This window comes from Lolium rigidum, chromosome 5 (genome assembly GCF_022539505.1).
Source record: "Lolium rigidum isolate FL_2022 chromosome 5, APGP_CSIRO_Lrig_0.1, whole genome shotgun sequence".
Classification (NCBI taxonomy): Eukaryota; Viridiplantae; Streptophyta; class Magnoliopsida; order Poales; family Poaceae; genus Lolium; species Lolium rigidum.
The window spans coordinates 143314902-143338561 of record NC_061512.1 but is presented as its reverse complement, the minus strand read 5'-3'; the positions used below and the strand labels follow the sequence as shown (position 1 = coordinate 143338561).

The following is a 23660-nucleotide window of genomic DNA, read 5'->3' as shown; positions in this document are numbered from 1 at the left end:
CAATCAAACACATGTCATATTGTTTTCTTTGCTACAATCAAACACATTTCATCTTTCCATATGATTCACGTAGATATGACATCCCAATCATATGCTTTTCCTATTCCTATACTTTTCATATTCTATGAATCAAAGGAGCCCTAATGGTATATTTTTGTAGACATATAATTTATATTTTGTTGATCACATTGATAGTAAAAGTTTGTCTTAAACTGCGTGCACACCTGTTAAAGTATACCGAAGGAATAGCTAAGATACAACTCTTGCACGAAACCATAGGCAAAATACATTGATAGACCAATCACATACATGCATGTCCTCAAAATCATTAAATGTAGATACGAAGCTTAAGATATACTAATGCATTTGGATCATTATCTCTTAACATACATCATTACCTAGGATAGCGCGCTAAGATACAACTCATTGTATTACTAAATTGCTTTCGTCGGATATGTTTGAGGTTTTTGATATTTCTATCGCTAGCTTTGAGTATATTGCTTCTAAATGGTTATGCACTCCACGCTTTCTTCACTTAAATGTGGTTACATCTACCATCTTTTGGGGGTGTGGAATAATAGAAACAATATGGTACTTTTTATGTGTTTATATATAAGGCCACCACGTATTTCAAGTTAGAGTTTTGACTAATAATTTAACCAACAAAATATAAGTTATATGTCATCAAAAGTATATGATTGGATTCATATTTGAAAGGTTTTCAAGATATATTCTTATAACATATAACTTAAATTTTATCGATCAAATTGTTATTCAAAGTTTTGACTCGAAATAGTTAGTAGCCTTATATAATAAAAACAGAGGAAGTATTTAGTATTTGATCAAACATAAAGCATGTATGAAGCATGGTTCTTATGTACCTAAGAAACTGGAATGTACCATTCAAGGAGCTAGAGGAGGGAAACAGTGACTTTTTAGACATGGTAGAGCACAAACACAAGATAACCTTGATGTTAAAAGTTGGTTGAAATGTAGCAGCTTTGGATGAATTTTTCATGGAAGTCCTCTGTAGGAGATACATCACATAGCATCCGGCCGTGTTTGTCCTACCCCTGGGAGGGTTCTGCAATCCATGTGACGATCTGAGTGTTTACTCCAACCGTTAGCTGAAAAGACACCAATAAAAGATAATGTATGCATGCACTACTGTATACATGCATGTGCTTGTCAAGTTTCAAACTAAAATACAAAAGTATTAACTTGTACAAACATTCAACTGTCCTACATTCTTATATTTATGTAGGCCACATATAATCGTATTATTTTAAAAAAATGCACGCGTACATGATTTATTTAATTTTTTTCTTAAACTTTGAAATGCAACTTTTTAGATTTCTTGAAACTTGGGTGCATGTAACCCATTTCGGACCTTGGATGTCCTAGCAATATTCTCATCATTCAAAGGAAGAGTAAAATGGAGTGTAGGAACATATAGTCGTAAACGTACATGCTTTATTTTATTTTATTTCGAAGGAAGAGCAAAATGGAGTGTAGGCGAAAAAGCAAGGACGACTCCGCTGGGGATCGAACCCAGAATCTCTGGTTTCGTAGACCAGCGCCTTATCCATTGGGCCACGGAGTCCTTGACGTTTAATATCTTCATCCAGAATATCTATAGTAGGATTCTTTCACCTTTTTTCCCATATTCAGGACGGTTGCCAGCCGAAAGCACGAAAGAATGATTTTATGTGACTTGAATGTTAAACAAGCAGTCCCGAAACATCAAGTTCAAGTTCTTTTTTGCTCCAGAATCTCAAATCTTTTCTATACTTAAAGGAGTATGTACACACGATACCTATCGAAATCTAGCTTACTAGGCTGGGGTAAAGCAATCTACCATCAGTTCCAAAAATATTTCCACGGAGATCTGACATGCCAATACCAGAGAAACCAGTAGCAGAGACAAACATTTTCTTAGTGTTGAAATGTATATGTGGACTGTCTAGCTTCTTTCCATTAATTTAATTTTTTTGATCAGTTGGCTAGCTAGTTAATAAAAGTTTGACGTGATATCAGATCCCAACGTCTTGAGTTTAAGTCTTGTGCATGAAACTTGCATGGAATGATATGAGAGTCCAAAAATAAGTGACTCGACATGCACGAACAAATGTCAAAACCAAAGTTTTCTTGAAGGGTTGATCTAGATCATCAACTTAGCATATTTTGAAGGGTGTATCTATGTCTCAGTTGATTGAGATTTTCTTAAGTCTCAGTCAACTCAGAAAAGTGCAACTGCAATTCAAAGAAAAGTGCAACTCGGTCCAGTTGCACATTTCTAACAGAAAAGTGCAATTGCACTTTTTTAATAGAAAAGTGCAACTCAAGCACTTTTTTGTAAGTGACTTAGACTTAAGAAAATCTCAATTGACTGAGATATAGCAAAACCGTATTTTGAAATGTTTGACATGAACGAACAAAATGCCGTCTATTGTCGTCTATTTGAAGCCTGAACATTCATTTTCTTGTTTCCGAGGAGGTGTGCTTCGGTGTCCCCTCTGCGCTCCCACCACCATTAAAGTTGAGGGGATAAATTAGCCAGCGAAGTGAATTTGATGATCAATTTGTACTCACTAAAATGAATCAACGGCTCAATCCAAGTGAAAGGTAGTTACAAAAAATTGCTATATTTTGGAGACCTCCTGCTCCTTGTTGTTGTTGGCGGTTGTCGCCTGAGGCGATGATCTGTACTTGTAGATGCTGGCGAAGTAGAGGAATACGGCGAGGTTGACGGCGCTGAGCACGGCCAGCAGCCAGTAGAGATAATCGAACCTGCCGACGTTGATGTTCTGCGCCAGCCACGACGGCCTCCCCTCCACTACGTTCCCCGTGGCCGCGTCGACGGCGTTGTTGATCGCGGTGGCCACGAAGCACCCGAGCCCGCCGGCGACTGCAGCGTAGGCTGATCCCACGCTGCGCATGGCGTCGGGCGCCTCCTGGTAGAGGAACTCGATGAGTCCGACGAGGCAGAACACCTCGGCGATGCCGATGAGGCAGTACTGGATGAGCAGCCAGTATGCGGTGAGCCCCGGCATGGGCGTGAGGAAGAGCCCCAGGTAGCCGTGCTCCACGGCGTAGCGGCGGCGGTAGCGCTCGAAGACGCCCGCCCAGACGACGGAGAGGATGGAGAATGCGAGGCCGAGGCCGACGCGCTGCAGCTGCGAGGCGCCGTGCGGGTGTCCCGTGAGGCGGCGGGCGAGCGGCACGAAGGTGTGGTAGTAGAGGGCGAGGAGGAGGAAGATGGCGAGGCAGGGGAAGACGGGCATGCAGGTGACCGGGAGGTGGGAGCCCAAGAGCGGGAGCGCGGTGTTGAGCGTGTAGGCCTGCTGCACGGAGAGCGTGAGGAACTCGGTGAGGACGACGCTGAGCATGATCGTGCACGTCGGCACCGGCAGCAGCCGCACCAGGATCTTCACCTCCTCCACCTGCGTCACCGTGCACAGCCGCCACGGATCGATCTCCCCATCTTCGTGGCCGTCTTGGACGAGCCGGAGCGCGGCCTTGTCGAGCCAGCGGAAGTCGTCGGTGTGCTCGATCTTGGCGCTGCCGCGGATGGCGGACTTGGGCCCGGCCACCTCGTGGAGCCCCACGTAGCCGCCGCTGTCGAACCCGGCGTGCCGCTTCCGGAAGGCGGCGACGAGCACCTGCGCGACCCTGGTGAGCGGGCTGCCGCCGGGCGCCTTGTGGCGGTACAGCGTCGTGCCGGCGAAGAAGAGCGCGTTGGAGGCGCCCATGGCGATGGCCAGCGCGCCGAACGCGGCCGCCCAACCGTGGTGCATCTGGATGTAGACGACGAGGGTGAAGGCCGCGATGGCGCCGACGGTGACGGCGAGGTAGAAGAGGTTGAAAAATCTGTCGAGCCGGCGCTTGTAGTTCACGTCCCGGTCATCGAACTGGTCGGCGCCGAAGGATGACACGCAGGGCCGGATGCCCGCGGCGCCGAACGCCGTGACGTAGAGCGCGGCGTAGAGGTACGCCATCTGCCACCGCTCGGCCGGCTGGCAGCCACCGAGGAGCATGGCGAGCGTGTCGCAACCCTGCTGCGACGGCACGAGGGCCGGGAGCGTGGCGGCGAGGGTGAGGCCCACGAGGCCGAGGAGGTAGAGCGTGGCGAACCCCGCGATGGTCCAGTAGCGGCCGAGGTAGGCGTCGGCGAGGAAGCCGCCGAGCACGGAGGAGGCCTGGGAGATGCCGAGGAAGGTGTTGACGGCGCCGGCGGAGGCGGCGAAGGGGAGGTGCATGACCTTGAAGAGGAAGACGACCATGTTGACGGAGAGGCCGTAGTAGGCCATCCGCTCGGCCGTCTCGTTGCCGAAGATGAAGAAGGCCGCCACCCAGCCGCCCGTGCGCGCGAGGTCCCGCTCCGGGATCGGCGCGCCGCGGATGTCCAGCGGCGTGGTGCCGACCGCGTTGGGCGCGCCGGCTGCGGCGGCGAAGCGGCGCTCGTCGCTGGCGAGGAAGTGGGAGCCGAGCTTATTGCGCTGGAGCGACGTGGTGGACGCCATAGGCTGCGGCGACTTGATCTCCTTGGACTTGCTGAATGGCGGTGGCGGTGGCGATGGTTTTTCCATCACGGCAGCGGCGGTGACGCCACCGCTAGTTTGGAAAGATGATTCTTTTGCGAGAAGCGCAACTACAGAACAGGGAAGCTGGTGAAGCTGGAAATTTATGGCAGTGGAGAGGTGAGCAGCGAGAAAGGAAGGACGGAGTTAATGGCGGCATTGAGCGCGACAAGGACGGCGGTGAATGAATGAATGGAAACGGGGAGTTGTCGTCGTGTCTGGTGCCTCATGGATGGTTTGGAGCTGCAGTAACTTCACGCCATTGCCATGAATGGAAGCTGCCAACGCATGAGGCGGTGGTCGTTAATCAACCTACCTAGTCACACTGAGACACACACACAAAAACACGCAGAGGAGGCAGAGAGTGGTGGCTGATGTGTTGCTCGAGCGCTCGCACGCACGCGTGCTCCAACCACCGCACTGCACTACACTCAATCACCACCTGGCATGGCCACTAAACAATACACTAACAAGGTAGCCTCATCACGATCGATCAGTCGACATCATTCACGGGCTTGCTTGTTGATGATACTCCACTGGTGACTTGACCTGAGTACTAAGACCAAACCGAGTTCTTCAAAGGCCCGCCAGACAGAGAAAACGGTTTTGGTAATTCTCAGTAAACAGTATTTACCTTAGAGCTTAGTAAAATCTGCAGCCGTTGAAATCGTGCCAAGATTCATGCGGTCATCTTCTACCTTGCACACAACGAGCATGAGTAGGGGGGGGGACACCCGCGGAGCCAGAGCCGGTGACGGCGAGGATGGACCTTAGGGTTTGGGGTGGGGGTGCGGGGTGCTGACGCCAGAGAAGAAGAGGGCGGGACTTAGAGGGATGGCCGGGGCGGCGGTGGACCGGCTGAGCAGAGGAGCTTGGGGCAGGGCGGGGCGGCGAGGTGCGTGGCAGCGCGTCAATCGGCGGTGGTTGCGGGGGTGGCCAAAGGTGGGCAAGAAGGTCTACTTAGAGCTAACTTAACTCTCAGTTAATTGAGCCCTAGATACACCCAAAAAAACCTGAAAATCGCGTCTAGTTACGTGCCATAAATAATTTTTCCATTGGCAGCCACGGTTCTCGAGGCGGAGCTAAGCGAGAGGTCTTCTGGGCGTTGCACCTTCACAACGCGGTGCGGTCATTGATGCAAACCGCTCTTATGACTTCAACTTCTATGCCGAGTTAGACTAGATGAAGACGATGTTCATGGCGGACATGGAGCATGAGGCGGGAAGGTAAAGAGCAAGCGCATTGAAGCGATGGGCCGGAGCCGATGTACCCAGAGCAGGCGGCTATCGTCACGTCGTACCAAACAATGCGGCACCAACTGGGGAGGCTGGTTGCCTCCTAATGGTGGCCGAGTGGTGGAGGATCCTCGAGCTTAGCGCTTAGACCCGAGTCGAGGTCGCCTCCCACGAAGCAATGGGTCGCCTAGAACGAGGAGTACCGCCTAAAGCGGGTGCAACTGAAGGGATAGCATCGCGGGGAGGCTCCGCCAACACTGACGATGCAACATCTACATATGCACAAAGATAGGGTGTGCGCGTGTGCAAACCGGACGACGAGGTGAGTGCAGGAGCAGCAAGCCAAGGGGAAGAATGACAGCGAGGTTTGACCATCATGCGCCCCGACCGACATCCAGTAAGCTAGGTTTTAGTTGAAATTTTGCCCTTTTTTATTCAACATTGTAATATATAACAAAATTTGAATAAAAATTTAAGTAATATCGAATTTAAGTATTTTCATACAAGGTGTTGGGGAACTCGGCTGAATATGAACGTCCCAAACATAGCAAACACGCGGCAGTGGCCCCCATTCGACTAATCCAGCTTAATAATTCAAAAGCTTGCACGAAATCACACGTTACAAACAAATGTACTATGTCCTAATTGACCAGCAAGAATGGTGCATGGTACTACAATTACTGAATGGACGGCACCAAGTGGGAGTGGGACGAGAATGAATGGGTCCAACGTACTGAATCATGGCGCCATCGCAACACGAATGAAATCGAATGAATTGGACAGCCTAGCCTTGCCCTTCAAAGCCTGCCTTTGCCATCTACGTCCCCTCTCTGTAATTCGACTCACTGGAGCTGGCGCGATCGGATCTGAAATCTGAATTGGATTCAAGTCGGCGCGCGCGCTACACCTACCATTGCACCAACGGCCAACGGTCCTTGCATGTATGAAGGAGCAAGTAGAGACGGCATTGAATTTCTCTAGCTTACAAATACGTCTCTGTTCTGAATTCTAATCATGCGTCTGCAACCGAAACAGCGCCGATTCTGATTCTGACAGGTGCGCATGCTCATGACTCATATTCTGCCAAATAGCTTCTGATTATGACGGCAGTCCATGCTTGCTTAATCAGTTGTGTGACGATTGCTCAAGCTAACTACCTGATCCTGACAGGTAGCTGCCCACAAGAAGGCAGCTACTCCTAGTAAATTATACTCCTGTATGTTTGCAAACACAAGGGTACTGCTTGAAATCACACAACAAACGCTACTGATTATACATTTATACTCCTACAAACTCGGCTTTAGTTAGTCGCTAGCAACAAAAGAAGTTATTCATGGTCCAGCGCTTGCTAGCCCCCAGCCAACATTCCGCTCCAGCCATACCTCTGCAACTACATTTGTTAACTACTGATGAAACTAGTACAGTACTACGGTTGCCATTTCATTATGATGCATTAACAACATTAACCAGTAGAATCATACCCAATCAACACAGAAATGTCACACTGACAGGAACAAGATCCTCACATTTGGAGATTGCAGTAGCAGCATCACGCAAACTGATCTAGTATTTGCTACCTCGAATGCTTCACGAAAACCTTAACAAACTCTCCACTTCTGCATGATGTGACTGCAGAATGATTCCGTCAACCAAAAACGCATGGCCTGTGAACAACAAACTATGCAACCACCATCCCTAGCTAGGACAAAAAAATCCTCCTGCCTTCCGCACAAAACAGGAACAAGAAGCTCGCTTTTCACTTGACTTTCACCAGCTCGACTTCGTAGAAGATTGTTTTCTTCTTGGGCACTTGTTCAAATAATTTACCGCCGTTCTCACTGAAGAATGCACAAGCAGCACAAAACCGTCATTTGTATTTCATAGACTATATATACCAGTGGAAGATGAAAAGTGTGGAAATGCTTACCACAGGGATGGAGGGACAGTTAGCCTCCTTTTGTCGCCGACGTGCATACCTACAGTGAATATCACAAAATGTTAATCATGCTCAGAAAAATATCTCACTCAAACGTATTAAAAAAAACAATGAGCTCCGAGATGATTGATTACCATCAATACCAAGATTCCATCCAGGGATCACTTTCTCAGAACCTGTAGTCAACAGAGTATGCATTTTAAGCATTTTTAACTTCAACCATAATATGGTACAAAGCACTGAAGTTGTTTGTCAATATTTACCGAGCTTAAACTTGTAGGGCTTTTCCTTAGCATTAGGATGAACGGTTTTCCCATTCTGCAGCTTGCCAACATAATTGATATAAACCTGCAGAGTAAAGTGGGATATTTACATATATTCTTTAGGGCAATGTGCCTTAGTAGGCATATAATAAATTAGAAAGTACTGAAAGCATACTACCCAGTCAGCATCGGTTACTGTTTCTCTTTTTCTAATCCTATAGCTAATTGCGAGAAGAGCTTGGCCAAGCACATAGATAAACATACAAATTCCATTCATGAACTACAAGCATGCTGGGTGGAAACTGGAAAGATCAGAAAAGGAATCTTGGGGATACCTTGCTGCCATTTGAAGCCACTTTTGCATCTTGTTTCCCTGCTGACAGATCTTCTATGACCAGCCCATTTTCAAGTGTTCTAATGTTGTTGGAATGCTTTCCATCATCTGCCTCTGATGCAGTTCTCTTCTTTTTCTTGGACTTCTTTTTCAATTCAGCTTCTTGTTTTGGAACTGATGACCCATTGACCTCTGTTTCGTCCCTGCTCAGGTCATGCAACAAGGTACAGATCAGTATTTACCAAGCACAACAGAAATAGATATACAACTAAAACATGAAGCAGAGATATACATTGGGGATGCAGGATCCTGATCGATGGTATCACTTTTTCTTTTCCTGTCATTTCTGCTCTTCTTTTTGGTCTCCTCCTTTGAGGCAACATTTCCAGGTTTGTTTTCCTTGGAAACTTTACCATTAGTTTTCTCAGACAGAGAAGGCAAAACTTCCTCTTTGGCCAAAAAATCTTCATCTTCGCTGCCACTATCAAATATTGAACAAGGTTTGCGCCTGAAAGCTGGCTTGCATGAAGAATCTTCAATCTTTCCGTCGATGCTGTCAACTTGGTGCTTCTTGTTTAAGCGCCGCCCTCTTTTAACCTTATCAGCATGCTCTTCAGATGCTATGTAATAATTATTAGAATGTGCAAGTGGTCAATAGGATGGAAATTTGAGGCGATGCACGTATTAGACAGCCACAGCATCAAATGGTATTGTGTTAACACAACAGCAGGAAATGCAAACAGGATGAGAGCATTAATCTAGCTGTAGAAAGACTTGTTATAAATGGTTGAAAAGGCATGTTAACTGAACTTTTACAAAACAAAATTAGAAGCGTTCAAACAATCATGCACTACACTGTGTTTTCTATAGTATTATGGGGCCAATGTGCCATAAAACGTAATAAAATCTAAATTCTGATTCTTAGTTATGAACTCAAAAGGTGCTAAGATCAAAGTCCAGACTTCACAAACATCATTAAGTTAGGTTTTAGTTACTTTGGTAATTTAGGTATCATCGTTTGACGCAACATTTCTGGGTTTAGTTTCCTTAGAAACTTTACCATTAGTTTTGTTAGCTGGCAAGTCTTCCTCTTTGGCCAAAAAGTCTTCATCTTCACTGCAACTATCAAATATTGAATGGAAATTGTGCCTGGTGGTTGGCTTGCATGAAGAATCTTCAATCTCGTCCTCGGTGCTGTCAACTTGGTGCTTCTTCTTTAAGTGTTGCCGTCGTTTAACCTTACTAGCATGCTCTTCAGATGCTACGTAATAAATATTAGAACGTGCTAGCGGTCAATAGGATGGAAATTTGTTTTAAGGCGATGCACGTATCAGACAGCCACAGCATCAAATGGTATTGTGTTAACACAACAGCAGGAAATGCAAACAGGATGAGAGCATTAATCTAGCTGTAGAAAGACTTGTTATAAATGGTTGAAAAAGGCATGTTAACTGAACTTTTACAAAACAAAATTAGAAGCGTTCAAACAATCGTGCACTACACTGTGTCGTCTATAGATTATGGTGCCAATGTGCTGTGAAATGTAATAAAATCTCAATTCTGGTTCTTAGTTATGAACTCAAAAGGTGATAAGATCAAAGTCCAGACTTCACAAACATCATTAAGTTTAGATTTTAGTTTCTTTGGTAATTTAGGTATCATCGTTTGACGCAACATTTTCGGGTTTAGTTTCCTTAGAGACTTTACCATTAGTTTTGTTAGCTGGCAAGTCTTCATCTTCACTGCCACTATCAAATATTGAACGGAAATTGTGCCTGGCGGTTGGCTTGCATGAAGAATCTTCAATCTCGTCGTCGGTGCTATCAACTTGGTGCTTCTTCTTTGAGCGTCGCAGTCGTTTAACCTTACCAGCATGTTTTTCAGAGGCTATGTAATAAACATAAGAATGTACTAGCAGTCAATAGGATGGAAATGTGAGGTGATACATGTATTAGACAGCCACAGCATCAAATAGCATTTTGCTAACACAAAAGCAGACAATGCAAACAGAATAAGAAACTAAAAATATCAATACTCTAACTGTAGAAAGACTTGTTACAAATGGTTGAACAGGCATGTTAGTTGAACTTTTACAAAAGAGAACTAGAAGCGTTCAAACAATCATGCTCTACACGGTGTCATCTTTAGTGGCAATGTGTCATGCAACATAATAAAATTTCCATTATAGTGAACTACAAAGGTGTCTACGATCAAAATCCAGGCTCCACTAACACCATTAAGTTCAATTTAAAGAGCATCTTACTTTTCCTAGTTCAACAACATACCTGTCTTGTGGCTATCAGGGGAGGAGCATACATCCCCATCATCCATAGATTCAGAAACATCATTGTCCTCAGGTACTTCATCGTCACCATCATCAATAAAGTCAGATTCGTAACTGTCCTCACTCTCATCATAGTCTCGATCTGTATCAGACTCTCCAACATCCTCTCCATAAGATTCTCTAGTTACAAGGGTTAAGAATGAACTCTAAGTCTGACACGCTACACAAAAGTGAAACATTATGGCGCAATGCAACTTTCGAAAAGGATACGATTCATCGTCTCCTGCGCCGCTCCTGCTGCTTGGCCGGAGGTAATACCCAGAGAGATGCACGGAACTCGGACCAAGCACTGAAAACAGAACCTCATCGACCTCCTCCAACTCAATCTCAAGATGGCACATCTCAGCCAATCGAGGATTCAGGCTACAGACTATGATGGGTGCCTTGTTACCAACAACGCATTGCAGCACCGACCTTTTAGCGGCATCGCAGCTGCCCAGTGTAGCCTAAAAAAACATCACAAAAGTCAATGCCATTAGTTGCTCGAATGACAAAGATAGGATTCTAATGCTTGGAACTTGGAAGCAAACAAAAGTAATTAGTTGCTCGAATGACAAAGATAGGCTCTTGTATTTTATGTATGGCCCTTCTTTACTCGCTAAAATAGCTGCACAGATGGCACAGCGGTGTACTGTAGAAGAATCACAGTAATGTTCAAAGTCTGCACAATGTAATCAGTAATCTAGTGGAATTTATCATACACGAGGATGACTCTCAAAAACCTAACACTACTATTTCAGAAAGCACTGTAATATATATTTTAGATTAAGACGAAATGGATATGACGGACAAATCTATTCAAATCACAATAGTATCATTTTTAGCACCCCCTTCAGAATTAACGACAGGACCTTGATAAAGAGGTAAGAAGCAGAGCGGGAGCAACCTGGGAAATCCTGAGACGGCCATGGGACGACTGGTAGCGGTGGGTGTAGGGCTTCCCGGGCTTCACCTCCACGCCTGCGCAGATCATCATAGCGTATTATTAGCAGATGTATGTACGTTTGACAGGAACAATACAGCCCAGAAATAGGTATTGATATGAGAGAGGCTTGGCTTACCCCAGAACGCCATAAGGAGGGGCTGCCGGAATCAGGAGGAGGCGGCCTGCGACACGACGACGCAGAGGACGGCCGCCGTCTGCTGAGCGTCGCAGGGATGGAGAGGCGTGGTCGGGGATGGTGGTGGGCGGCGGCTCCGCCGTCCTTCGCTGGGGGCTTAAAAAGTGGGGAGAGGCGCTGGGTTACCGCTCGGCGCTCCACGGATTTCCGGGCTTTTCATCTCCGCTGGGCCGGCCTTTAAAAATCCGTCAGTTGTACAGTTCACTTGGGCTCGTGACACCACAGCGCGGCCCACACTAGTGTAAAATCATGGAATAGTCATGCACTTCGGTTCAGAAACAAGAAAAGGAATCTTCGGGCTTCAAATAGACGGCAGTTTTTGCTCGTGCATGTCGAACATTTCAAAATAAAACATGCTAGGTTGATGACCTAGAATAATGCTATTAGAGTATTGCGTTGTTATAGAGGTTAGATATAGTTGGTATCTTCTTAATATTAATATATACTCCTTATCGAAAAGTTGAACGGCGTAGTACTCCATTCCAACGCAAGAGTGCAACCCTCCAAGCATGCCGCTAGTTCCGCCTCCAGCGCAGAAGAGCAGGAAGGAATATATCGGCAAGAGGAGAAAACGATGATCCCCGCTTCATCATGCAGAATCATACCTGCTCCACCCTCCTTCGTCGCCTCCACATAAGAGCCATCAATGTTGAGCTTCCCCCACCCCGCTAGGGGTCGTGTCCATCTCTCCTTGTCAGCAGAAGGACCTGCCGCCACATGATTATGCACCCCCTTCGATATTGCATGTTGATCAGCTAGCGCCTTCCCCTTCACCCCACTGTCATGTGGGTAATACTTGCTCGTAAGCAGCGAGTCGACGTAGCTGCATAGGAACCGCCTCGAGGCCTCGGCAGGCAACGCTGGCTTGTGATGAACCACCTCATTCCGTAAGCGCTCCAGCTTCATCTTCCCATGGAGAAGGTGCAGCACCCACTCGGACCCCACCTTTGGGATCGTCAAAGGGTCTGGCAGCTCCCACACCTCTGACATTGCATGCCAAAGGTTTATCGCCAGTGGGCATCTGCAGAAGGCGTGCTAGTTGTCCTCCCATTTAACACCACATAGTACACAAATGTTAGATGTTTCCATATTGCGTTTTTGTTTCTTATCCCAAGTAGCTAGGGCATTTGTAGCAAGTTTCCATGCAAAAATGTGTACCGTGTGGGGGATAGGGCACCCCCATAATGCCTTCCAGATGACACGATGGCCATCCGGTGCCCTGCTTCTGGTGCCTATAAAAGGCCGGTGGCATTCCTCCATCGCCAACCAGTACGCACTTTTGACGGTAAACACTCCATTCTTCATAGGAGCCCATGCAAGAATGTCATCCATCAGCCTTGGAGAGGGCTTGATCTTGAAAATATACTGAATATCCGCCTGCATAAAATGACGTCGTAATAACACCATATTTCAGGCACCCCGCTCATCAAGCAGCTCCGACACCCTGCGAATTCGGCAGTCGCCCTGCCGAGAAACAGGCATATAGGTATCCGGCCTGGGAATCCAAGGGTCCCTCCAGATTCTCACACTTCTCCCGTTTCCAATTCTCCACACTAGGCCCTTCTTCAATAGTTCTAGGCCATATTGGATAGCTTGCCATGTCGAGGACGTGTTGCCAGTAAAAACAGTATCCTGCAGCTGTCCATTTGGATAATATTTTGCCTTTAAAACACGAGAACATAAACTTTCAAGCGTGGAAATTAGCCTCCATGCTTGCCGAGCCAGAAATGCTTGATTGAAAACCCTGAAGTCACGGAAACCAAGCCTCCTTGAGTTTTTGGTCTTGTAATAACATCCCAAGATTTCTAATGAGTTCTCCTTTTCCCATCTCTAGAGCCCCACCAAAACTTCCTAACCATACGAATTAGATCATCACAAAACGCCATAGGTAATTTAAAAACTCCCATGAGGTAGGTTGGAATAGATTGTTCTATAGCCTTGATTAATATTCCCTTGCCTCCCTGCGATGGATAGTCCCAGCTCATGATTCTTTTCATCAATTGTTCCTGCAAGTTTGAGAAACGCCCCTTGTGCATGCGACCGGCTGGTGTAGGGAGCCCAAGATACTTCTCCTGACCTCCATCAACAGTAAATTGGAGGATTCTCTTGACCTGCTCCTGGATCATAGCCGGACAGCGATCACCAAAACTTATAGAACATTTACTTCTATTGATCAGCTGGCCCGTTGCCGCGGCATAAGAATCCATCACATCCACTATTTTTGCTGCCTACTCTTGGCCTTCTCTGAAAAACAATAGAGTGTCATCGGCAAAAAGGAGGTGAGACACCCCCGGGGACCTTGGACACACCTTCACTGGAACCACCTCATTCATCTGCATTGCACGCTTGAGAAGCGCCGATAGGCCATCAGCCACAAAGAGGAACAAAAAAGGAGACATGAGATCACCTTGCCGAAGACCATGCGACGGTGCAAAATGAATCCAAAAGGGCTCCATTTAATTTGATGGAGTACCTCACCGTGGTGACACAAGTCATTATCGAGTCAACCCACCGGCGAGCAAAGCCAACTTTTGCAGCATTTGCTTCAAGAAACCCCAATCAACTCTATCATACGCCTTTGAAAGATCAAGCTTATAAGCACAATAATTATCATCAGATTTTTTCGCAATATGAATATGATGCAGACAATCAAATGCAAGTAAGGCGTATCAGTAAGTAGCCTTCCAGGCACAAAAGCACTCTGCTCTTCCGAAATTATATTTCCAAAGATCGGTCGTAGAAGGTTCACAAGGCATTTGGAAACAACCTTGTAAATGTTACACATACTAATTGGCCTAAACTCAGACATCCTCCTAGGATCATCCAGCTTCGGAATAAAAACCAAAGCCGTGGCATTTATCCCTGCCAGCATCACCCTAGTTTCAAAGAAGTGCTTCACTGCTGTGACACCTAGTGATGTGGGCATTACCCTTCGGGTAACTAGTCGTGTGCTACCTCTTACGGCCCAACCAGGGGCCCATAAAGGATATCCATCAACCAAGGTGGGCCGATACGTTAATTCCAAGAAAGGAGTCTTGGAAAGCAAGGCAAGAAAACGAAGAAAGCAAGGAAAGATTAGACATAGGACTCTTTGTAACCTAGTTGTACTCGAGCAGGCCTCTCGAGACCTGGCTCCCAATATAAGGGCCATGAGAGGGTTTGTCGAGACACACAATCATAATAGCCATAACCACCGCAAGTCTAGAGCTAGGTCATCACAGAACTTAGTCTCTCGACGAGATCATAGCCGAAACCTTCGGCACCCCATTGTAACTCGATATTTTCAGTAATCAAGATCAGACAGGCAGGACGTAAGGGTTTACCTCATCGAGGACCCCGAACCTGGGTAAATCGCTCTCCCCGCTTGTTTGATAACCGATGTCTCGTGTCATCCTACATCATTCCATCTACCCTAAGCCCCAAACGGAGGGCATTGCCGGGGAGTACCCTCGACACCTAGAGGGGGGTGAATAGGTGTAACCTCAAATTTTAATTCTTTTTCAGTTTAGGCTTGACACAAAGGTAAATTCTCTAGGTATGCAACTATGTGAATTTACCTATATGACAAGATGCAAGCAACAATACAAGATACAAGTAGTAAAGACGGTGAGAGGATAGAGGTAACCGAGGTGGAGCACACAAAGAGGCGATGATATGATTCCCGTAGTCCCTTCCTTGTAAAGGGAAGTACGTTTACGTTTGGAGGGGTGTGGTGCCACGAAGGCCAACCAACGCCACGAAGGCTCCCCCAGTTCTCCGGTGAGCAACGCCACAAAGGACTAGCCCACGCTCCACTAAGCGGTTGCCTTGAGGTCGCACCGGCAACTTTACACAAAGCTTGGGGCACACATCCGCAACCAAATTGGAGGCTCCCAAGATGTAACCATGAAGCTTTACACGAAGAGTATCTTCGAGGTCACCTCACAAAGATCCACTAAGAATGTTGATGAAAGACAAATTCCTTTGGTGGAGGAGTAGATCTAGGTCATCTCTACCAAATCCTCAAGTATGGTGGAGTTTGAGTGGAGGAGTAGAGAGATCTAGGTGTTTTGAGCTCAGCAATGGTGGTCTCAGATTTGCAATTTCGTTTATTGTGTCCATTGGAGAAGAAGGGGGTATTTTATACCCCCCCCCCCCCAGGAGGGGAACCTGTCGTTGGAATCCTGTGATCGGTAGTACCGGCCAGGTACCGCGGCCTCGGTACCGGTCGGGGTACCGGTGAGCGCTCCAATCTCCCTGGAAGGGTACTACGAGGTTGGACACTTTAGCGGTACCGTAAGCGGTACCGGCCCCGGAGCCTACGGCCGCGGTCAGGCGGTGGTACCGCCCGCACCCGGCGGTACCTCCGGCCTGAGGCCCCTTTTCTCCATTTCTTCTTCTTTATTTCTGATTTCTTCTTTATTTCTTCTTTCTTTTCTTTATTTCTTTTCTTTCTTCCATCCAAATCCACAAGTGAAGATCATTCCATTACCCGCCATAACATCTTCAAGCTCTTCAACTTTTGGGTAAATATGATCATTGCTACACCTTCAATTCTTATACAAAATGATTAGTTAAATAGAAACCTTGTCATCAACACCAAAACCACTTACTTAAGGAGATATGTTCTTTCAATCTCCCCCTTTTTGGTTTCTTGATGACCACATAAGATTTGCATAAGAATTGAAATTGAGCATAACTTATAAAATGGATATAAGCTCCCCCTAGACATGTGCATCCAATTAACATTGCATTTGAAGAGGGAGCACACCATCTTGGATCAATACTCTCACATTTTATAGGCTAACCAACAAGTGCAAGATGCAAGGAGTAAACAATCAAATTCGTATCTTGCACTTAAGTAGAGACAAAGCATATGTAAGTAAAGACAAGTGTTGAGTTTAGAGATCATACCACAAGTAGTCCACTTAGTCTTTACCATAGATAGACAGATAGATAGCAAATGTATCACACATAAATAGATAGCCTATGTCTCACACACATAGATAAGGTCCATAAAACATAACGACATCAATACAACTAATACCCATAAGTCACAATCATAAAGATTCAAATAAATCGCAAACTTGTGACTTCCCATGCAAATCCCGTACCAACCTAATAGAACTCTTCTCCCCTTTGACATCAAGACACCAAAAAGATTGAAGAGCGATGCTAGCGTCCCGAGAGACTCAAGGGAGGTTCTCGACATCATCGTAGTGAGAAGAGTCGACACTGTAGGAGGGTCCGGCTTCACTATCAGACCACTAGATGCGAGAAGAGATCCATTGGGGCTTCGAAATGATATTCTCTTCAGATCCTGGACGAGACACTTCCAAACCAAGCTTGCTCATCATGCTCTTCTGGCGGCGCCAAGCTTCTTGTCGGCCACATAGGAGTCATACATACGCTCCTGAATATCCAGTTGGAGACAGAAGGTCTTCTTCACCTTTATCTTGAGCTTCTTGCACCAAGATGGCTCGAGTATAGGGTCATATATGGAGTTGGGATTTGTCCCAAGTCCCATATGAACAGTAAATCCATCGATCTCAGGAGCGGAAGGACTTGTAGGACCTGCTGTAGGTGCTGTTGTGGTCGTGGCGGGAGCTGCTATATAGGCTGATGTGGCTGGAGTTTGGAGCCCATGATCTTTGATAAGGAGCTTCTTGCTAGGATGCTCGGTAAGGGGTGAAATCGGTTCAAGGCATGTACCATCAAATTTCGGATTCCATAATTCATAAATGAGCTTCATGATATAGGGAGCCAATGAAGGAGACCTCTTTTCAACCATACGCTGATAAATCTGGTTCCACTGACAATCCATCACATCCATCTGCACATCTTTGCCCCGCCAGAGGTGTGTATGAAGCATCAAGTCAATGACAAAGGAGTGAATCTCATCAATGTTACCTACTTTGACGGCAATGGTCTCACGGTAGATGCGAAGCATGATATCATATACTGGTCAAAGCTTGCATTTCCCACGAATATATAGCGGCTCAAGTACGTCCTTGGTGTTTGCATTACTTTCTTCATGAAACCTCCAACTACTAGTTTCCTCCTCACATTCTTCCGGAATGGTATAACCTAGAATGTGTCCAAAGTTGCTCCAAGTGGTAGTGAGTACCTCATCACGAGTCATCCAAGTAATGGACCGAGCTTTATCATCATGAAAATAGACTGTGGCATAAAACTGAGTCACAAGATAGACATCATAGTTGGGAGAGTCATAAGGGGAAGCAAACCAAACTCCTGGCAAATCATGAGTGCTTCATAAAAGTATGCCTACTTCTCCATATGGCCAATGTCGATATACCGTTGATCAACCACTTTGACCTTGGAAGGGTATACTTCATTGAATATCCTCTCTTGAGCTTCGGTGTAGAAGTGATGATTGCGGACTCGAGCAGCCCTTGGCCCCTCATAAGGATTGGTGGAGCGAAGAGCCATGTACTCATGAAGGCGCATCTTGGCATAGGACACAATAGTCTTCTTTCCCTTCTTCTTATTGGCCATAGAAACACCACGAGCAGTAGTGGCACGGGGCAAAACTTCATCGTTTTCAACAAACTCGTCCTCAACAGACGGAACCCCTCTTCTCTTGCGCGGTCTCGCCGAACCCGGTCCACTAGCACCTGTGAATTAATAGAGCAGCATAGAGGGACATATGGGATAAGTGCACAACCTAATTTATTTGAGAAGCAAAAAGAATCTTGACCCAAACTAAAATACACGAGGATGATAAAAGTTTTGGCCACAAATTAAAGGTTATAAGGGTACAACAAGCTAGTGTAGGTATAGATCATCAATTTATACTAGCTCCATTGCAAGATTTAGCCAAAAATCTGAGCACATATAAACTAGAACCATGCACATAGAAACTCAAAATACGACCAAAATACGCGGGGAAGGATGCCAATACCGGAGGCCATGGAGGAGGTGGGGATGGGAAGATCCCCACAGAGCCGATCTGGAGGAAGGGTGGCCGGAGGGCCGACGGTCGGCGGTGGCGGCCGGAACATGCGACAAGGATGTGGGTGTGTGCGTGCGTGCGTGTTGGGGGGGCACTGGGAGGAAGGGCTAAGCTCAACCCCCAGGGCACCCCGTGGTAAGTGTACCAGCCCGAGGCCGGCGGTAGTACCGGCCAGGCCCCGGCGGTACTACCGGCCCAAGCCGGGCGGAGGTACTGACCAGGTGGCGGCGGTACTACCGGCCCGTAGAGGCCCGGGTCGGCCAGCCACGTTCCCTCACCCTTTTTTTAAATTGGGCTGTTTTCTTGTTGTAAAAAACAAAGGTTTTGGGATATACAACTGCTTTTTTTAAAAAAATGTGGACTTTGACAACAAAATTTTTGATATGAATTTTTTAAAATGAGCTTGTGCATAGATAGAAGGTTTTAGAGATGAGCGAATGGCTTAGGATAGACACTATTAAGAGTGGATATGGTACTATGGACTCAACTTTGCAAGGATCAAACAAGAAAAGCCAACCATTGAGCCAATTCCCATAAGAACATGTAAGACAAATAAAAAACTCATTAAGATCCAACTAACATCAACTCTCACAATAAGAGGTCGGTGGCCTAGGCCACCATATATGAGTGTTATAGTATGGCACCGCGAAGATATATCTTGGGTCCAAAACCAATACTCATCACTGAAGCTCACATATCAACATGATAGAAAGAGAATGATTTCTTAATTTTGGCATTATGGGGGGAGGGATAGCTCAATAATTTAAACCACACTCCCCCTATTTCCATGCCCACACCTAAACCAAATAGAAGTTGAGGAATAGGTATGTATGCAAAGTGTTCAAGCCAAGCTCCTTGAATCTATGATATTTAGCTCATTCCTCAAGTAACAAAATCTTGCTTCATCAAGAGGCTTCGTGAATATATCCGCAAGTTGGTCATGGGTATCAATGAATGACAACTCAATATCACCCCGGGAGACATGATCTCGAATGAAGTGATTGCAAATCTCAATATGCTTCGTTCTTGTGTGTTGTATGGGCTTGTATGCAATCTTGATGCCACTTTGGTTGTCACATAAAAGAGGCACTTTATCACAAGTGACACCATAATCCTTTAAAGTTTGCTTCATCCATAAGAGTTGTGTGCACCCACTAGCGGCCGCCACGTACTCGGATTCGGCGGTAGAGAGAGCTATACAATTTTGCTTATTAGAAGACAAACACACCAAGGACCTACCAAGAAATTGGCATGCCCCAGAGGTTGATTTCCTATCATCCTTATCTCCCGCCCAATCCGAGTCCGTATAGCCAATAAGTGAGAACCCATAACCCTTTGGGTACCATGGTCCAAATCTTTGGGAATGAACCAAATATCTAAAGATTCTTTTGACGGTCACCAAGTGGCTTTCTTTAGGAGCGGCTTGATACCTTGCACGTACACCTACACTCAACACAATATCCGGTCTAGATGCGCAAAGGTAAAGCAAGAGCCTATCATGGAGCGATATACCTTTGGATCCACGTCCTTACCACCGGGATCAAGTGAAAGATGGCAATTGGTTGCCATTGCAGTCTGTGCACCATTCAAGTCCTTCATATTGAATCTCTTGAGCATGTCTTGAATGTACTTGCCTTGGCAAATGAATGTTCCTTCTCTCAATTGGTTGATCTCAAATCCAAGAAAGAACCTCATTTCACCCATCATGGACATCTCAAACTTGTCGGTCATAAACTTTGAAAATTCTTCACTGAAAGCTTTATTAGTAGAGCAAAAGATAATATCATCAACATATACTTGGCAAATGAAAATCTCCCCATCAACCCTCTTAGTAAAAAGAGTGGGGTCGATTAACCCGAGTTGAAATCCACGGTCTAGTAACAACTCTTTAAGGTGCTCATACCACGCACGTGGGGCTTGCTTAAGGCCATAGAGTGCCTTATCGAGTTGATAGATATGGTTAGGGAACTCGAGATCCTCGAACACGGGAGGTTGCTTAACAAAGACCAACTCTTTTAGATGTCCATTAAGAAATGCACTTTTAACAAACATTTGTTGCAATTTAAAGTTATGGTGTGAAGCATATGCAAGAAGGATATGGATGGACTCAAGGCGAGCGGCGAGAGCATAGGTTTCACCGAAGTCAGTGCCTTCCACTTGAGAGAAACCTTGAGCCACCAATCTTGCCTTGTTCCGAATGACAATACCATGTTCATCTTGCTTGTTCTTGAATATCCACTTCGTGCCAATAACATTGCGAAAATCTTTGGGATTCTCTGCTAATCTCCACACTTTGTTGCGCTTGAAGTTATTGAGTTCTTCATGCATAGCATCCAACCAATCCGGATCGTCAAGTGCATCAAAGAATTTCTTCGGTTCCACCATGGAGATATAAGCTTGATGATCACTAAAGTTGGCTAGTTGTCTCCGGGTGGTCATTTGCTTCCTCAAATCACCAACAACTTTGTAAAGGGTGTGACCTCTTCTTATCAATGTGTTGGCAACTCGTTGCTTGCGACAGGCTTCGATATCCTCAAAATAGCTTCGAGGAATCACTTGGTCTTTGATGACCCACAAGTATAGGGGGTGTATCATAGTACTTTTGATAAATAAGAGTGTCGAACCCAACGAGGAACAGAAGGTGTTGACAAGCAGTTTCGATGAAGGATTCACTGTAAATGCTCACAGACAAGTATTCAGGGGGTTTTGATATAGCGGATAAATAAAGTACAAGTAAGTAAAATGCGAGAGTAATAATTGCAGCGAGTGGCCCAATCCTTTTTAGCACAAAGGACAAGCCGGTTTGTTTACTTATAATGACCAAACGTTCTTGAGGACACACGGGAATTTAGTCTAGTGCTTTCGCTTCATATAGCTGATTAATCTTCATTGTTTTGATAAGTGTTGTGTGGGTGAACCTATGCTAATGTACCGCCCTTCCTAGGACTAATACATACTTGTGATTATACCCCTTGCAAGCATCCGCAACTACAAGAAAGTAATTAAGATAAATCTAACCACAGACCTTAAACTACGAGATCCCGCTATCCCTCCCTGCACCGATATACCAACAGGGTTTAGGTTTCCGTCACTCCGGCAACCCCGCAATTGGCAAACGAATACAAGATGCATTCCCCTAGGCCCATAAATGGTGAAGTGTCATGTAGTCGACGTTCACACGACACCACTAGAAGAATAACACCACAACTTAAATATCACAACATTGAATACTAACCAACATAATTCACTACTAACATTTAGACTTCACCCATGTCCTCAAGAACTAAACGAACTACTCACGAGACATCATATGGAACATGATCAGAGGTGATATGATGATGAATAACAATCTGAACATAAACCTTGGTTCAATAGTTTCACTCAATAGCATCAATAACAAGTAGAAATCAACACCGGGAGAGTTTCCCCTATCAAAACCCAAATTGTTACAGCGGTGACGAGGTGCAGCGGTGGAGATGGCGGTGATGATGATGATGATGATGATGATGATGGTGATGATGATGGAGATGATGTCCAGCTCGATGATGGCGTCGATTTCCCCCTCCGGGAGGGAATTTCCCCGGCAGATTTCAGCCTGCCGGAGAGCTCTTTTCTCTCTGGTGTTCTCCGCCCCGCAGAGGCGGCTGTGTCTCTTCGCGACTATCCTCTGTGGCTTAGGTTTTCGGGACGAATACGTACGCGAAGAAAAGGAGGCAATAGGGGGCTGTGGGCCCCCTCCTCACAAGGCGGCGCGGCCAGGCCTTGGGCCGCGCCGGCCTATGAGGTGGGCCCACCTCGGGTCCCCTCGGCTCCCCCTTCTGGCTCCCTTCGTCTTCTGGAAAAATAGGATTTTTCATATAATTTCCGTCAACTCGTTGATCTTCCGAAATATCGCATTCGACGGTGCTTTTCCAACGAGAATCATGACTCCGGCGCGCGATCCTCCAATAATCATGAAACATGCAAAATAGATGAAATAACATAAGTATCATCTCCAAATATGAAATATATCAATGAATAACAGCAAATTATGATACAAAATAGTGATGCAAAATGGACGTATCAACTCCCCCCAAGCTTAGACTTCGCTTGTCCCCAAGCGAAACTGAACTCGGTAAACAAGACCACATGTTTATGGAGTGAAGAGTCGGTAAATAAAATACGGACAAGAAGCATCATATTCATTCACACAAGACATTCTAGTGAACAACTTCCTCATATAATTCAACTTGAAACAAGTAGAAGGTAATCACAAATAAAGGTGCATAAGGAATCATAATTGGTGATGGCAAACTTTGTTCTTGGTCAGAGAACAGTTAACAGATTATACTCATCTATTGAGCAGCGCTCTCATATTAAAACTTATGGTAAACTTGCATACTCAATCATAGTAATCTCATCATAATCATTGATAACTTTCAAAGATATATTCATTCAGATAAAACTTGTACTAAACAAGGAAGAGTAAAAGGCATAATGAAATAGATCACAATATAAATGGTTTGATCACAACAACTCAAATGCTTGCTTGAGATGGAGGGAAATAGGTTTACTAACTCAACATAAAGTAAAAGACAGGCCCTTCGCAGAGGGAAGCAGGGATTAAATCATGTGCTAGAGCTTTTTAAGTTTTGAAATCATATAGAGATCATAAAAGTAAAGTTTTGAGAGGTGTTTGTTGTTGTCAACGAATGGTAGCGGGTACTCTAACCCCTCGCCAAACAGTACTTCCAAAGAGCGGCTCCCATGAAGGACGTTATCTCTACCAGCAAGGTAGATCATCCCTCTTCTCTTTTGTTTACACATGTACTTTAGTTTATTTAAGGATGACACTCCCCCCAACCTTTGCTTACACAAGCCATGGCTAACCGAATCCTCGGGTGCCTTCCAACAAT

The 23660-nt window shown here is 45.6% G+C and overlaps 2 protein-coding genes and 1 non-coding gene across 3 annotated transcripts; all 3 read right to left on the bottom strand.

The window, feature by feature from the left end:
* Positions 1 to 1530: 1530 nt before the first annotated feature.
* TRNAR-ACG lies at positions 1531 to 1603 on the bottom strand. Its single transcript has one exon. It is a non-coding gene; the product is annotated as a tRNA-Arg (tRNA).
* A 1039-nt stretch (positions 1604 to 2642) lies between these two features.
* On the bottom strand, positions 2643 to 4589 carry LOC124656505 (protein NRT1/ PTR FAMILY 6.1-like). Its single transcript, XM_047195234.1, has one exon. It carries the CDS (start codon positions 4587 to 4589, stop codon positions 2643 to 2645), a length of 1947 nt encoding a protein of 648 aa, XP_047051190.1.
* Positions 4590 to 7303: 2714 nt separating this feature from the next.
* On the bottom strand, positions 7304 to 11806 carry LOC124656504 (peptidyl-prolyl cis-trans isomerase FKBP43-like). Its single transcript, XM_047195233.1, has 12 exons — positions 11754 to 11806; positions 11579 to 11652; positions 10903 to 11138; positions 10625 to 10812; positions 10056 to 10235; positions 9409 to 9609; positions 8641 to 8968; positions 8350 to 8551; positions 8015 to 8099; positions 7886 to 7927; positions 7743 to 7791; positions 7304 to 7653 (listed from the first exon to the last, which is right to left on the bottom strand). Exons 1-12 carry the CDS (start codon positions 11764 to 11766, stop codon positions 7572 to 7574), a joined length of 1680 nt encoding a protein of 559 aa, XP_047051189.1. The 5' UTR covers positions 11767 to 11806; the 3' UTR covers positions 7304 to 7571.
* Between the last annotated feature and the right edge of the window lie 11854 nt (positions 11807 to 23660).